The following is an 18,890-nucleotide window of genomic DNA, read 5'->3' as shown; positions in this document are numbered from 1 at the left end:
CTAACCTGCCACTGTGATACATCTTTCAGGTAGATTTGTTTCTTTTGACTTTTGGGAGATTTGAACGTAAGCACCGCTCTCTTCTTTGATCTGTTTGATGTAGTTACCTCCCTTGCCAATGATCATTCCCGCAGTACTGTTTGGAACGAGTATCTTCACCTGTAAACAACACAATGAACATTAAGTGATAGCCTTACATTTAACAGTAACAAGTGCACTCACATGATAAACACTCAACTTTCTATATATAGATCGTAACTAAACAAGTTCACATTGAAAGATGATGGAAATACAGGAATTTCTCATGTTGTTCATGGACTGATGCCTAATTGTTTAGAAATAACTGCCTTGTAGAACATTTCATCTGTAAAGGCCTATTAGGACTAAGTGTTAAAAAAAATAAAACTTTTTCAACAATAAAAATTCCAGCATACAAGAGCAAAGAACTTGACATTTTCCATTTGTCATTGTCACAGTTGAATTTATCCATCTAACAATTGTTTCAGCACAGATCTATTCCTCAAAAGCTACAGGAAAATTCTCACTTAATAAATTTCTTTGATTAATCCTGCATTCTCTTCAATTAATTAATTACATAAAATTAAATTAATTTATAAATAACAGTGTTATAGCAACTCTAAATTGCTACAGGACAATTAATTTAGGTTGTTCAATTAAATAATTTAATAACAATGAAATTATAGAAATTAAATTATGTTTGTATCTTAAATACCGTCATGTAACAATATTAAATCTGAGCATCAATGGAACGGAATATATCACCAAGCCTTGACTAATGTTGGTTTATTAACTGGTTCACAAAAAAACATGTGATTGTTTAAAATGTTCATTACTGTGTGCAGCTTTCAGGCCATTAAAGAGCACTTAATTAAGTGCTTATTATACAGTTGATTACATCTGAAGAAAACAGTTTTCTGTCCTAGACTAAATAAATGTAAACATTTACATTAAGTGGTTTGCAATAAAATGAACAGTAAAGCATTTCCAGTAATTAAAGTTTTTAAGAATTTTTTTTTTTTCTTTTTTTTCAACTTGACAGAAAAGCTACCAATTATGATATTATATGATTAGCTAACGTGGACTACAACAAGCATATATTTGAATGTTAAATTATGTTTATAGTACAAGGAAATTACAGTAAACACTTCCTTATTTTAACATTTCTTAACTCATTTGGTGTAGAGTGGCTAATTATCTGATTCTTTAATGTTAAGACACATGAACATAACAAAGGTCATATGGTCACTGAAGTTTCAATTTACTTTATAATTTTATACTTAAAACATATTTGAGCCGCATCACGACAAAACCAACATAATAGGTTTGCGACCAGCATGGATCCAGACCAGCCTGTGCATCTGCGCAGTCTGATCAGGATCCATGCTGTTCACGATCAGTTTCACTACTTGTTATAGGGTTTGTAAGCCAACAGCATGGATCCTGATCAGACTGCGCGGATGCGCAGGCTGGTCTGGATCCATGCTGGTCGCAAACGCAGTATGTTGGTTTTGTCATGGCGTGGCTCATTTATTTTAACTCAATAATGTTGAAAGCTGAATTAAAGAAGTCTCAAAGTTGGCTTCCTGGAGCTAACCAATACTGTCATACGAGGAAACTCGTCTGTGTCTACAGAATGGCTTTTTTTCGATCCATCGGTTGATGAAAGGCAGACAACTTGAGCACTAGGCCACCATTCTCTTATATTTTATATTATATTTAGAATATCCTTCATTGTAACCTTTCAAACTATATAGTATTATATTTTCCTGAAATAACACAGATTCTGTATCAGCTCTGAAGAAATTAAATATGTGTGATAAATTAATTATAATCTCTGAGGAAAATATCAAAGTATCATACAGAATTAAAAGAAAGTATGATATCTGTTTATGATGATCTTTTATAAACGCGATGTCGGCAGGAGTGACACAGCAAATATGTACATGTATATAATGATCACATGACATGAAAACACTATATTTTAGGAGAGAAAAAATGCGAGATATTCACCGTGTTGCCAAGTCATAAGATCATTTGTCACACATTTCTTACAGAAGATGATTATTATAATGTTTAGATGCAGGGATCATTCTAGGGGGCGATTTCCGCGATTTCTCGCAAAAATATCACCAAAATCTCAGAGAAATTTGTGAAATGAGAGAAAATCTCGCACGGCAATTTGAGCCGGAAAATGTCTAAACACAATCTAAGGAATGCTAAAATTACACAAAAATATGATGAAAAATTCACGATTCCCATCAAGAATTTAATTTTAAATTGTTTATTAATGAAATCGGTGTAAAAAAACTCTAAAAAGTAGTCCAACACTTTGAATTATTAAGCCTAAAATAATTGCCGATCGGAGACCGCAAATTCACCGTACAGAAATAAGGTATGATGGCTAACCTTTATCTATCTGTAAGTCGAGAATTTACACAAAGCACTTTTAATTGATTTTAATAAAAAAAATTAGACACAGACTAACATAAAAATGGACATGTCAAAAATAAATCTACCGGTAAAATTTGTCTTCTAAATGTCACATCAACCACGGTAAATTTTGCCGTAGGCTAAAGAACAAATTTAAAATTTTTGTTTTACGATTCCTGATGAAATAGCCGATAATAAATGTTCTTTTATTGAACAAAAATATTTAATTTTATATAATTGCAATCAGCAACAGCTAGAATTGTGAATGTTTCAGCGGAAAACAGACAAATATTCATTTGTCACATATTTTCGCGATGTCGTGATTAAAAAAAATTCTAAAAGGAAGCCGAGTGTTATTTAAAGGTGTTTTATAACACTAAAAATGATGTTTATGAATAAAAAATACTTTAGTTATTGTTTATATTTGTGGATATGGAGATATTTGTCATTATGTGTTCAGGTATATTTTTTAATGGAGGGAGGTGTGTGAAGAGAATCATAAAGAAAACAAAATGAAAGGTTATAAAAATATTCTTCAAATCTCAACAATTACTTCTGTACAGTACAGTGTTGTCCATTAGGAACATTGACTGCAAAAAATAGTTGTAGTAGATATCCATGTATAATTCTTTTATATTTCTGAATAAAGGTGTTATATTTATTTTTCTTAATTAGAATTTTATTATGTTTAAAAAATCACAAAAGAAAAGGCATAAGATGTGTTAAAAAAGTGAAAACAAAAATCACTGTAATAAACAGAGCTACATCTTCTTATATCCTCATTAGATAAACAATGTTTATATGCACAGTGATTTTTAAAAAGTTAGAAATTTCCATATTTTTAACCTCGCCCATCATGAAAATTAAATCTCTCAAGAAAATCTAATTTCTCTCATCAAAATGTCTCAAATGAGAGAAAATCTCTCACTAAAAATCCTGACCAGGATGATCCCTGAGATGTTGCTACTCCATCTCATTTACCTCGGCATTACTACACCCCTAGGAACTATTTTTCATACATAAAACAATATATCTGAATTTTGTTAGGCGACTTATTTTGGTGTTAACACATACAAAAGGAAGAAACAAAAGTTTATGAGTATCCACTCATCATTTAGACCTAACTTTACAACAATTTACGATACTAATAGTATCTTGGTAGATGAAGACTATTTTATTAAAATGCTATGACTTAGTGAAGCCTAATTACAACCTATCCATATTTTTATATAATTCCAAAAAAAATGTTTCTAATTCATTCTATATTTAGATCTCTATCTAATTAATGATGTAATGATAAAACAATATTCTAATTATAGATTTTATTGTCTCTTCATATTTAAAGATTGACCAATCCCTCTCTTCTTTGACCTTTTACATACATCTGTCTGCAAGAAAGATATAATTTAGCTCCAAGCACCAGCTTGGCCCGTGTCAAGAAATTTCCCATTTTTTTCTTCTATATACATGTATATAATTATAGTGTATTGTATAAAATTACAGTGTTTATACTATATATAGGATATATCAGAAGATAGCGAGACATGATTCTGATGAAAGCTGTCCAGATTCTAGTACCTAATATATCAAAGAATTTCCTACAGGTGTGTAAGTATTTGTTTGTTAAAGAGAACAGTATGCTCGCGGAAGTATTTTAATTCTTGTGATCAAAAAACATTTAATAAGATGTCTGTGTTATAGCAACTTGCCTCTAGATTTGTTACTTTTGATGCATATTCATTAATTGTTCTAATTAGTTAGTAAAAAATATTGTATCACATTTAAAAATTACGTGGATAAACCTAGTCTATTTAACATAACGTAATTTTGTAGTAGGTTTAATATTGTAAATTCAAAGAGAATTCCTGCAGCCACTAATACCTTGCTCTTTACAATCTAATTTTTTGGGTGTTTGTATTTTCTTTTAGTTGTCACAAGTTACACAATGATACTAATCTTGAAATCTTGAGCTGGTTACTGTATACAATATATATTTCACATTGTTCTCTCTGTATATTATAGTTCTCATGCAAAGCTTGAAATATATCTTGTCCAATCAAAATCTACGTCTACAATCTACACTACAACAGCCAAGTTTCTGCAATCTACTCATAACTTTAAACAATCAATAACAAAAATGGTGACAAAATTCTACAGCAGTCATTTTGATACGGCCTGCTATATAACAGTCTAATTTTAACTTTTGACATTTTCTCCGTTATCGATACCAGAACTTCAAAAGCTAGACGTTTCACACATCTCAGTCATTTTCACTTTTGTCTCGTTTTCCTTTAATGTATCTTTAATGTCTTGTTACATTTTCTCATTCAACGGTTCAATATTCCGTCACCATTTTTGCCACATCAGCACTTCCATAACAAAGATGTCAATGAAAATGTTGGCAAAATGAAAATGAACGAGCCTTTGAAATGAAATATGCATGAAAATGAGAAAATGAGTGAAAAGGGAAAATGTATATAACATTTTGTTTGAAAACACAATAAAGATTTTCCCATTTGAATTCTTCATGAATTCATCAAGACTTAAAAAGTGAAAAAGTCTTGAAGAATAATAAGCTAATAATTAAAGACACTAATTTAAAGATATATGATTGCATTTTGCTGGACACTTCTAATATAGGTAACATACTTCTTACCTGGACACTATCATTCACTGTACAGCACTCCTGTACTATAACTTCACCTGTAAGCTGTACAGTCAAAACTACTTTACACTTACAGGCAAAACTTTAAACTCCATGACAAATCATGCGCAATCCCCATGGGAAATTAATACTGATATCAAATTTTTATAGTAATTTGCATACATTTACCAGGGATAAACTTTGTCTGCAATGTATTCGGTCTCATATTACAAGTTTTTCATCCACAGGCATTCAAGTTTAAACACATCCTTTTCAATTCATATAAAAATTGGATGTACCATAAGAAGTATTATCCTCTTTGCGAGAAACAAAGCATGACATTAATTCTTAAGAAATTTATCCAGCATTATTTTAAGAATTTATTACACTAACATATAGAATATACAATGCATTGAGTTTATCAATACAATATTGCATGTTAAAAGCATACAATTGCAGTGCTGTTCACTTACCCATGAAATGATGCTCACAGTTTTTTTACTCCTCCAGTGTATAATATATATGTATTATAACATATAACAACTCATGTAACTTAAATAAGAGACCTACTTACCTCAGACTCTATTTTGTATATACAACCAGATTCTAGGGAATGGTAAACTTGACTAACAGTCCAGCAAAATGCAATCACACACGTTTAAATTTCATGTTTTCAGTATGATCATTATACTGTATATTTATAAAGTGTTGCAGAAACTTAGTCTAGAATGCACATGGAAGATGGTAATGATGAAAACTGATGACTTACATTGAGTAAAGTTACCTGTCTATGTCTCTCAAAATTATTTTTAGAGACCTCTGGTTTTGGATTGGGGTCAGGTTTTTCTCGTATTTTTTCCATAATAAAATTGTGAACTTTTCTGACGGCGTCGGCAGCACCCATTATAAGACAAACACGTTCTGTGGTGCCTGAAATTGTAAAATATTATACAAGATATATATTTGAAATTATGTCATTTGTTTGGACTACAAACAAAAAATTGCAGTCCTGTTTTTTACAAACAATTGCAGGCTTTAACAGTTTTTATGACTGTTACAACCAAAAATAATTTGGTGCATGCATTGCATGTATTTCAATTTACGTGTATCTTAACTTCATTTGAATAAACAGTGTAAATGACAAGACAAGATATAATTTGCTCTCACACTTGCGGACATATTTCACAGATCTTAAGACTGTTCCAGAAAAAAGAGGAGGAAATAAATAGAATGAACTTCAAACATACTGTTAACGTTTTCACTAATTATAATACAATATTCATATGAACTCTCTATTTATTGTGAAAGTTATTTGCCATGTGGTGTTACGGATGTGCAAAGACTATGATTAAGTTGTCAAGGGCATCATGTCCTTTGTCATTAGAGTACATGCGTCCTTCATTGTAGAGACGAAGAATAACAAAACATTCTCTCTACGTAGTATACATAGCTGTTTCTGTATAACATTTCTCATAACCTTATATTTCACATTACACTTGTTTCTTAATTACATATCTGTGTTATAATTTCAATGTTTCACGACAAGTTACATGTCATGCCATCAAGAAAGGTGCACTTACAAGAAAATAAAATTAATCAGCTTAGTTCTCTAGTGTTTTTTTTAATCATATCCTGGTAAGCTTGATGTAAAATTTTGTAATCTTCATTTTTTTCCCCCCATATATAAATATAACATCAGCCTATACTGTGTATTTATTATGAAATTTCTAAAAAAAAAGATTTTTTAAATCATCCGACAGTTTGTGGTAAAATTGCTTTCAAACATCACAAATTCTTGTTATCATATAGTAACATTGTAGACTTCAATGAGACAGTACATATTTTATGTGCAATAAACAGAAATCAGACACACTTTAATGCATATAAAATGCCTGTGTAGACAATCTTAAGCATTTCTTTTTGTCTTCTTTGTAAAGAAAAAAAATATGAAAATGATAACATTTTTTCTGCTGCAATTTTTTTTGTTTCTTCTTTTTTTTTGTGGTTACAAAGTGCTGAATAAAGAAATATTATTCATTCTATAAAGTTTGTAAAACACCTTCAAACAAACCCATTGCAATTTTACATTCATACCATTATATATGTAAGAAATGTGGGAGTTACAATATGAAAAGAATGATTTTCCAGAGCCAATCAATAAAGTCCTTAGAAATGACAGCAAAGGACTTGGGAACATTCTGTGAAATGTGTTAACAATAATGTATGAAGACAAGCAATCTATTTATTGATACATGATGTTAAGTAATACCATATCAATCAACGGTTCTGGTCAGTTTCTCTACAAGCATGTGTATATATGATGAAAAAAAAAGCCCACCACCATAGTTCAGATTATTCTAGACATTTAATTAGTTAGCTGATCCCCTAGGCACAATCAGGTTGTATTATTGTCTCTTCCAGGAAAATTTCCCTCAGAATCACTTCATGGGAGTTTCCATACAAATATAACAAATACACTAAAGTAAATACTTGTTAGAGAGAAAAAAATCAGTGTATGGACATAAGCGTCTCTGAAAACGGAGAGTAAATACAGATTTTAATGCTTCAGATATTATGTCACAATTATTAGTAATCAATTTCAGCTTACAGCTCTTTAACTGAAAACTAGACTTTTGTTTAATAAGAGACTTGGTTGCAGAATTTTACTTCTGCAGATATTGAGGGAGCGCTCAATGACACATTAGCAATTCTAGCAATTTGCTACTAATTTATATTTCAATCTTATTAAAAGTGTACTCTACTTTATAGAGGTGATACTATTCTTTACAAAGCCACAACAAAGATAAGAAATAGGCAGCCTTGTATTACTTAATTCTTGCTGCCAAGTGAACAACATTTTCACCTTTCAACAACATTATCAGTTTTCCCTGGAAACAAGTCCTTAATTATAGACATAGAAGCACTGGAACAAGGAATTTTGTTATTCACTTTGTACTGTACAAGGAAAGAAATTCTGTTCCAAACTCAATCTTCCAGCTTATTTTGGTGTTATTCCTAGGTTATCATTTCAATCAAACAAAGCTATTTGCATCTAAATGAAGCCTGAAATATGCATCAAGGCTGTTTTGATTCTGTAACCATGGCAATATTATAAAACATCTAAAAAGTCAATCATAATAAAAGTTTATATTTTCATAGACAACAATCATATGGGCATATCAGTTTACCTTATAATCTTACCCTTCATAATAATGTGTTTAATTTTTACAATATTTATTTTAGTTTAATTGTGTAGGAAGCTATAAGCTTAAAGACACACTAGAAAATTGTTTCTGAAACTAACCAGTACTTAGCAATGAGTGTAGTTTCTTGCTTAAGAAAACAACCGCTTACCCCAGAGCATATGCACTGACACTAACCAAGCAGCCATGTTTTTATTTTCAAATTGTTACTATCGATTGATACAATTTAATACAAGATAAAAAACTTCCCGAAATTTTTCTTATAAAATAGAGTTTTCTAAAATTTCCTCATCAATAAATGAGATTTTACCATATACCACGAAAAGGTTGCCCACAAATCAAGTAAATGGCATTGTTAATAAATTGTCACAATACAATAAAATTATAAGGAAATGAGTACACTTATAGTCAACACTTAACAGTTAATATTGAATGCCCCATTAGATATTGTTCCCGGAACACGATCAAGTTATATTCCTGATTAAAGGGCTTTAAAACTGTTTCATTTCACATATTAAAATCAGTTGTACTGCAAATTTTCTACATACAAATTAACATAAATATCCCTAAACTGCATGACTTGTCATAAAATGTGTCAAACTTTTCCCTGCATCGTTGTAATTATGCAAATGAACAGGTACTTTCGATAACTGGCGTGAAATTTTGTGGCTATTTTTGCTCGCTTTATTGCTTATCAAAACTGACCTCATTTGGACATATCTAATGGAAGAAAGCCCAAACAAGAAAATTAATACAACATTCATATGTACCTAATGAACAAAGTCCTCTCTCTCTAGGTTAATTCATTAAGCCAGATAGACTGTAATATATGTACATGTAGCAGTAAATTTATATGCTTAAAGCCCAAGGACATTCCTCACAATGTCATACATATGCACCAAAAACTGAAACCTCATGCATGTATTAGGCCTGCACATCTAACATTTACTTTATTTACCTTTTAATTTTTAAGCAAATTTCTGCATATAAATTTTTGTCTTTTTTTTTCATCTTTTTTTTCCATCTTTTTTTTTCTTCTTCTTTTTTTAATAAATAAGTTAACTAATTATCAATTTAATTTCAAACTAACCATTGACCAAGGAGTAGGAGTAAAATATTTTAGACAATGGTCAATATTTTGTACATTATGAAGTATATCCTTGGGCTTTAACTGTTAAAAATTTTTGCTACATAAGAAGATATGGTTACATAGATGTCTAAATGAATTTACCCAGAGGGAAGACTGCTCATTTTAAACCAACATAACCAAGTTATCTAAGTATCTACACACAGAACAAGTTAACTGATCATGAGAAACCAGTAGAAAGTAAGTAGGTCTACAGAGTTCAAACCTAAAGAAATTCACACATATAATCAATCAATCTTGAAACTGAAATAATTTACCTGGATAAAAATCATTAGCTTTGGACATTTTAACACGTGCTCCAGCTTCTTTTTGTACTGCTGCGATTGTCTCCCCTCCCTTGCCAATAATGGCTCCGGCAGCGATACTGGGCACCAGTATTTTGAGATGTACATTATCTGCACCTGAAATATACAACATATCAAAAATTAACAATCAAATGTTTCACCTGCATAATATAGCAATCTGTATACAAGATAACAAACAGAGTTATCCAGATGTGACAAAAAAGTGAATAATTTACATGGTGCAAATGATGCTTCCATCATTTATTTCATTACCAGCGGAATTAAATCTAGTATACAAAGAATTCTTTGCAATATTAACACACCTGGAAATATTAGGGAGAAAGAATGCACCTTAAAATTGCACATGGCAAGACAATCTGTTTTATATGTAAATGATGGCCCACACTTAACAAAGCTCAACCTTTCAGATAGAATCAAGTATGAAAACAGAAAAAAAAAAAACTTTTTTAGTGTCAGTAGAACATTTTTTCAAAATTTCACATCAATATGTGTTCATTAGATTAATTTATCCCAAAATCTTAATCTTGCAAATCTCATGTACAAGCATGTAACGTAGAATCAAAGACAATAGATCATAAAAACCATGTGTAAAGATTATCTCTGCTATGTATATACATGTATCATATTATGGAACATGTATTATATGTTTCAGTGCAATAGAATCAATTAGCCAAGGAAACATTTTCAACATTTGAGCCGTGTCATGACAAAACCAACATAATGGGTTTGCGACCAGCATGGATCCAGACCAGCCTGCGCATCCGCGCAGTCTGATCAGGATCCATGCTGTTCGCTATCAGTTTCTCTTCTTGTAATAGAGTTGGTAAGCGAACAGCATTGATCCTGATCAGACTGCGCGGATGCGCAGGCTGGTCTGGATCCATGCTGGTCGCAAACGCATTATGTTGGTTTTGTCATGACACGGCTCATTTATCAAAGATACAGGTTAAAGGTATGTTGGTACAATACACTATGAACATACACCACAACTGTATGGTTCAAAGATGATCCTCCATCTTATATGCCTACATTTTTTCCAGGTATAGGTAAGTACAAAGTGTACATATAATATTCCTCTTAGAGAACAGAACATCTACTCACATATGGAAATGGTAGAGCCATAATTTCAAATACCAAACTATACTATGATATGAAACTTTATTCAACCTTTATGACAAGCTAGCCAATAATGAATTTTTACAACAAAATCTTCTCCATTAAAAAACAAGATAGTTTTGGAACTTTTAATCTGACATCACAATTTCCATGGCCAGGGTACAGCATTGTCATGGTACGCAAAGTTTAAAATAAAAGTAATATTTTCTATTAATAAGATCAAATATTATGTATATACAAAGTTTTGCAGAATTATCTGCTAACATTATTGAACCTTGTTATGCTTTTAAACATGAACAACTATTTAATGACCAAATTTAATAAATACACTTTTGGCCCCGAAGAAAATCGTACAATATGTACTTATAGCTCTGAATTCACGGGTGATTTATACATTGAAAATCCAGTCATTTACCTCTACATACATTATGAGAGGTTTAAACTATTGTGATTTAAACTTAAACCTAATATATAGCAATCTTGTATTTAAAACAGCCACTAATGGTTTAAAAATACTGCAGCTATTGTAAAAGAATGACTGAACCTTTATTAAATTTAAATATATCAAATTACAGAAATAATTTACGATATCTTTTTTTTTTCAGATATAATATCAAGGGCAAATTTAAAACTATCTTAAACGATAAAATATCATAGACAAATTAAAAACTATCTCGCCCATTATCATACATTTTGTAAAATTTGTAAGTTAAGAACAGACATTTTGTCATAGATATTTCAAAACTACCAGAATGAAAACTTTAGTTTTATGGGTAAATCGTTTTTTTTTTTGTTTTTTTTTGTTTTTGTTGTTGTCTTATTTACATTATTTGTAGTCAATTGAACACAAAAAAAGTTTCTATTTTGAATCATTGAATCACTAAACCTGTTTAGGGGCATCCTTAAATGCACATTTTAATTCAGTTCTAAATTTAGAACAAAACTGAAACTGATATGGAAATTCGTTATAACTCACTAAACTTGAATACCAACTTACAATCTTGTTTTTTCTCAAACTTTCTTTCACACACCTCATTCAAATAACCCTGAATATGATTTTCTACGTCATATTTTAACTCTTCCCACATAATAAAATTTTACAGTTTTTATGTAAGAAATTTCACCTACATGAACTGCAAGCCATAAATTATGAACACATCTCACTTTGTATTAGTTTCTGCATTCTTGTATGTAAAAATAGAGATATCTGAGTATCTAGTACAAAGGTACAATGTCAGACAAGGTCAAATAGCTTACACCAAGTGAATTCAGTGCTACAGCAACTAGCTATATCATACCTTCATGTATATTAGAGTAATACCTTTCTCCTACCTGACTAAACATTTTATTGCTCATTTATGCAATTTTAACTAGATTTAAATTGAAAATGCTAACACTGTATTGAATTTTGTGCTATGTTGGCAGAAACTTATGGCTTTTATTTCAATTATCAAACAAATTCAAAAGGAGGGTTTTTTTCTTTAATTTTAGTGATTACCTTTGCCTTGTTATTGCAAACTCTTCAAACAAAAAAGTGCCGATCATGGGTATTAAGCATATATCTTAGGTGCCAAATCCTTTTATGAATGACAAAAAGGTGATCTAAAATAACTATATAATACTTGTTTGGACCACTAACCTAGAGTTATATATATTTTGTATCTATAGAAGGAAATAAAACTGTAAACCAACTTTGATCAATCAATACTTCTACCAATAAATTTGTATGGCTTTCCTTAAGATCAATAATGTGTTTGGCAATTCCTTGTCAGTCCCGCTAAAACTTGTCACTGCTTATAATGAAAGGCCCTACACTTGCAGAAACTCACTTCCTTAGATATATACAATATATGATTTCAAGGAACAAGACAGAGAAACTAAGCCTATCAATACATGATTATGATATATCATAAATAACAGATACAGTAACTGTTAGTCTTAATATACACTCAAAAAAATCTGCTTTTTTTTTCGATAGTAAAATGCCATACTATCAGTTGGATGAATATGAATCATAACACCAAAATTTCACAGAATGTCAGACATAAAGGAGTAGCTAAATGTGAAAGATTAAAGGCCCATCTCTTGAAGGTAGACAGACGCAGCCACAGTAAGAGTGCAATTATATCTGACTAGTATTTTACACTTCTCAATTATCTTGCAATCCAACAATTCACTACAGAGTTGCTTATTTTCATTTCTTTCCCAATAAAGTCTTATTGAATAAGCTTGTTTGTTTGATCTTCCCATTCAGTCAGTCTGCAACACACTATATATAATATATATATATAATTATATAAAATCAGACCTTGACGTATTAAAATATTGCTATTCAGCATTATTTTTTGCTGTCATTTTAATAAGTACAGGTGTACCTATCTCAGGTTCAATCTGTTACCACACTGGGTTGAAATTTTTATTCAGAAGTCCAATTGGCTTCTACAATCATACAGTAACAATAGGTATTTTAACCAGGAATCTTCCTGGCTAAAATCAAGTTGGTCCATACAAAGTTTCCCTGAGGTAGTGGGCTGCAGTGGCACTTTTTCAATAACTAACCCATCTTCTGCTGAAAATGATAAGTGGATTTGTCCTGCCTTTAATTCATGTCCGTCCATTGTCAGTTCAAGGGATTTCAATGTCAAAAGACCAAAATAAAACAGCCGATAATCAAGAAGTCTTGTCAGACTGTAACAACTGGTAGCGCTTGTCAGGCTTTCCACAACAGGCTGAATTCACACATGCATGATAAACTAAAGCTGTCCAAATTGCCCAGATCTATGCTCCTGTGCCTAGGAAAATCAAATGGCAGAACACTTATAACATAGGTGCCCACATCTAGAGCAGCTATGAAGCAAGCACCCTACTGGAGGAGAAACTCTACAAGAACCTTGAGGCCCTCTGGAAAACTGCACATTTCATCGCTGTGACTGGGGTGACGTAGAAGGGGAACAACAACAAGAAGTCAGACAGTATGGCAACACCGGCTGGTTTGTATTAATACTTAGTGGTTTTGTAGACACTTGTGCATTATGGGTTACATTTCAAAACATTTAAACATTTGAACTTTTTACCTATTTATCTACACTTTATTCTACAGCTATATAACATCAACTAACTGAGTCTGTTTTCACAGCAGCTACATGTAACAACTGTTCCAAAAATATATAAATGAAAAAGAAGTTTATTTTGACCTTGTTGACCTTTATAAACTAAAAGTACTTATTTCATAGGTAAATCATTATTGAAATTAACAGAGATTTTTTTTAAATTTAAACACTAAGAGTTTCAAAGGGTTTATTTTTCTGACTAGTTTCTCCATAGTAAGTTAGATATAGATCTGTGTTTATCACATAAAAAACTTTCCCCTAATCAATAAGCTTATTTACGCGTTTTAAATGTATTGTGTAATAAATAAATAATAAAATTTGCAAGTCAAATCAATTTTACTAACCCGACTTGTATGAGCACATCTGAGTAGATCATACAATAGAAAGGTTGTCTATTCTGCGGTACAAATATTTAATCTTTGTAGTAAAGAAATGAATTTAATAAAGACTTGCCAAGTCTTTAATAAAGTTGATTAGCAAACTAAGCAGGTTTAATCTCCTGTGGTCAATCCAGAAAAATACCCAGCCAACATTTTGACTGACACAGGGTTTTTTCAAGAGATATGCAATTTGTAGACATAAACAGTAAATGTGCTGATACAGCAAATTTTCTCAAATTAAAGCATACCCCTTCATATAATGGATCAGCCCTGTTTGAATTTTGGAACAGTCCATTTGAGGTTTATAAGATTTCAATATCAAAATATTTAAATTAACCCTGTGAGTTTCTTCGCAGGTAGAGCTGCATCAAAGAGCATGCACCTATAAAGTTTGAAATGTACCTTAAGTTTGAAGGGACTTAAAAATTCCCATGTAATAATGGTTAGGGTTCAAGTTTTGTGACAGACACAAATTGTGTGACAGACAGACAGACAAACAAGCAAATGTCATAAGGACTTATTGTTCAGGGGTCATGAAAAAAAACTACCAAGAACTATAGAGCCTAGTCAGACTGGCTCTATTCTAATGGCCATGATTAATCACTATAGGTTCTATCAGGTTAAAGGTTGACGGCATTTTTACAGCCTTTGTTCAAACAAGAATGTGTCGTACATCCTTACATACACAAAAGTTTGCATTAATTAATTATCTGTAACAATTCTGCAGTTTTCAGTATTAATGTGCAAAGAAATGTTACTTATTCAGTAGGCTAAAATTAATAATCTTTTTTTTTTTTTCATACGGCACTATGGTATAAAGTAGAACTTTCAATCTCAATATCAAATATATGTACATGTCCAACAAGCCAAATATCCATTAATTAAATCAAGAATTTAATTAATTATACTAGAGTCTTTACAGTCACACACACACCATCAACTTATTCAACTAATTACTTTGCTTTTTTTCTTATGCTTCCAAAACTGGAACATTTAAGTACAAGTAATTATGAGCCGCGTCAGGACAAAACCAACGTAATGCGTTTGTGACCAGCATCCGCACAGTCTGATCAGGATCCATGCTGTTCGCTATCAGTTTCTCTACTTGCTATAGGGTTTGTAAGCGAAAACAGCATGGATCCTGATCAGACTGCACGGATGCGCAGGCTGGTCTGGATCCATGCTGGTCGCAAACCCATTATGTTGGTTTTGTCGTAGCGCGGCTCATATATTCTCTGAAGGCTAGTCCCTCATTCAGTTAGTTATCCCCAGAAACTACAACAACTTTGCCAGTTCTTTCAAATATTCAATGCATACGGTTTACAATATAATGCTGAATATCTTAAACTGACTTCTAATTTTCAATCTGGACTAAACTATACATCACTTTTAAAGAAAATTTCAAAATATGTAGTGACTGGATGACACTGATATGCCTTATCCAGACTGGCTGCTTTTGGTCTGCACTGGTAGAATCTGTTTTCCCAGGCAGGCTAAGGATTAAAGTAGTATTACGAGTATCATGTAACTTTGAATTGAACAAATATATTCTTTCTCCTTAAATCAATATAAATGGGGAAGCCATCATCACATCAAATAACTTTTAGTTTTTAATCATTTTCTCAAATCTAATTTATAAGCAAGGTAATAATAATATTCCTCATATGATTCATATCTCACAATTGAGACATATCTATTTGTAGAGAGAGAAAAAAAACGCTGCTTCAATGAGAACCATATTAATGATGGAGGTTATATAGATTTGAATACCTGGTGGGGAAAACCACAAATATCTGTATCTATTATGTTCAATTGAGCATGTAAGAGCTATTGAAGGTACAGACAGACCATTGTGGTAATTTCTACGGCACAACCTCCGACTAAATATGGCCATTATATACAGCTGTTTGACACAACTGATGTAGACTTAACTAAGATCAAAAAGGGAGATTTGAGATCCTGGACACTTAACCTGATTGTTAGATACACAATCAAATGTTTTGACAAATTGTGGGAAATATGCAAGATAAATTGTTCGGTGACAGAGAAAACGCCTATACGTTTAATGAGCATAAGGGTCAAGCATGATTGAATCATCCTTAACAGGAAAGAAAATAGATAGTAATCACCTTTTTTGCAAGTGAAAATGTTTAAGATTCAATTAATAGTCAGTAAAATACCCCATAAAATAAATTTGTAGCCGTAGGCCTGTAAAGCAATACTCTCCATCATCTTGAGAATGTGACTGAACACCCATTGTAAAAATGTTAGACTTTTAAAGATCTATAATTATGCTCACACTCTCTTTTGTCTGCATCAACTTCTTTTTTTCATTTCAGACAGAATAGCTGTTAATATAAATAATGGGGTGTTTTTGTCTGTCATATAAATATAGTACTATAGGTTACTTTTACCAAATCTAAAACTATACTGATCTCTGAACATTTAAAAAATATAATCTATCCATTTAATATATTGCCCCCCTCAGTCCCAGCTTTACCTTTTGTGTTGTCCCATTATTCTTTTTGCCCTTTTTCTGTTACTTGCCTTACTGGGTGCCTTTTGGGTTGTTTTTCCAACAATCAAATAAATAGAAAGCTTTGGTAAGCTATGCAATTTTGTATAATCAAACAGTATAGTTTAAAATGAAGGCAAACTATTTTTAAATGTCATTCGGACATTTTGCATGTGACAAAAAGGAAAGAATCCATACTGACCATATCAACAAACCTTGAGAGCATTTATAACTGTCAACACTTAATGACTGGTGGGAGTAATTATTCAACTTGTACAACAATAACAGATATAGAAATATGATATAAGAATGCATTGTGAACAGAGATCGATGGTTTTACAATCAATTTGACAGACTGAGGACACTACATGATGAATATTGTACAGAAAATTGACCCAGGTTTCTGTTATTTACAGGAAAATGTTCATGGCTAGATTCCCAGTAAACGATTATAACAGTAAAATAAACCAAAAAGGAATAAATACAAACTACTTTCAATCTGGACATGGATGAAAATGAAAAGCTAAATTTGCCACCAGTATAGAGCCAGGCCAGCCTGAGTACATTCATACAGTCTCTATCTGACCAGTCTCTATACTTGAAATATACCACAATTTTTGTACTTTGATACTGAAATCCCTAAGGCTTCAACTTTGGACTGTACCATAATTATACAATACTGGGAAAATCCATTCTTTGAAACCATGACTGTGTTATAATAACATGTACATCATTACATTTCATGAAAACTATGACAATGAATACAATAAAATTCCGAACAATAGTCCTTTTACAAGAAATGGAATATATAAAAATATGACACATAGATTAATAATGATCACCAGGGAAAAAATACTTTATCTATGACATCACATTCACTGTCTCCAAGTTTTATTTTGAGAATGTCACCTTGACTTATAAACTCCTGCAGACATTAAAGAGCTTCACAAATCTGGTATGAAAGTGAGCAGAAACTGTAGAACACAATGTAAATCATCAACAGAAACTGTAGAACACAATATTTATAATCAGCAGAAACTGTAGAACACAATGTTAATCATCAGTATAGACTGTAGAACACAATGTTTATCATCAGCAAAGACTGTAGAACACAATGTTAATCATCAGCAAAGACTGTAGAACACAATGTTTATCATCAGCAAAGACTGTAGAACACAATGTTAATCATCAGCAAAGACTGTAGAACACAATGTTTATCATCATATAGACTGTAGAACACAATGTTAATCATCAGCAAAGACTAGAACACAATGTTAATCATCAGCAAAGACTGTAGAACACAATGTTAATCATCAGCAATGACAGTAGAACACAATGTTAATCATCAGCAAAGACTGTAGAACACAATGTTTATCATCAGCAGAAACTGTAGAACATAATGTTCACTGTGAGCAAGGACTTTAGAACAGCAGAACAAAGCTACTATAGTATGGAACCAGGTCAGACAGCACATATGGTCTTCACTATGATGTCATCAATCGATCAGTTTGATTTTCAAAATAAAACTTATTATATTCTACAATGACGGCATAGTAAACTTTAAATCTCTAAATAATACATATAAGACAGTACTGTTTTCATTAGGGCAAGATATCGGTATTAGCGAACCCATTGTCAATGTCTGTCAATGATCTCACAATTAACTATAGAAAACCTATATTTCATCATATTTCATATCGTATATGTCTTCTATATTATAGTGTTCTGTGGGAGACATATTATCTGATAATTTACTTATTCCAAAACAGGAAAACCTAACACATTATTGAATTTCCATTCATTTCATTCAATGACACCACCCTAATGATTGAGAGGTTCTAGTGGGGTCAGTTAATGACTGGATTTTAATCAATCATTCTCCCATGTGACTCCTCAGTCAATGTAATGGATTGACTTTCATGTGCATATCACAGGTCTGCAATACAGTATCATGCACATAACAGTCTTCAAAATCACATTAAACAAGAGAGTTAAAGACAGACAAGGACTAAAGAAGTA

At 31.7% G+C, this 18,890-nt stretch overlaps 1 protein-coding gene across 10 annotated transcripts in view; it reads right to left on the bottom strand.

Annotated features, from left to right (window-relative positions):
- LOC132716137 (RNA-binding protein Pasilla-like) overlaps positions 1–18,890 on the bottom strand; it is a 42,877-nt gene that overhangs the window by 9,603 nt on the left and 14,384 nt on the right. For 8 of the 10 annotated variants that reach the window (XM_060699322.1, XM_060699319.1, XM_060699326.1 and 5 more), the window contains 3 exons: positions 9,703–9,846; positions 5,865–6,025; positions 6–159 (listed from right to left, as the gene is read on the bottom strand). In XM_060699322.1, coding sequence (XP_060555305.1) covers positions 6–159; positions 5,865–6,025; positions 9,703–9,846 — 459 coding nt within the window. The remainder of the gene's footprint in view (positions 1–5; positions 160–5,864; positions 6,026–9,702; positions 9,847–18,890) is intronic. The other 2 variants (XM_060699320.1, XM_060699329.1) reach the window with 1 other exon arrangement.

This window comes from Ruditapes philippinarum, unplaced genomic scaffold (assembly GCF_026571515.1).
Source record: "Ruditapes philippinarum isolate M1 unplaced genomic scaffold, ASM2657151v2 ctg128_1_1_1_1, whole genome shotgun sequence".
Classification (NCBI taxonomy): Eukaryota; Metazoa; Mollusca; class Bivalvia; order Venerida; family Veneridae; genus Ruditapes; species Ruditapes philippinarum.
This window is presented reverse-complemented; position numbering and strand designations above follow the sequence as displayed.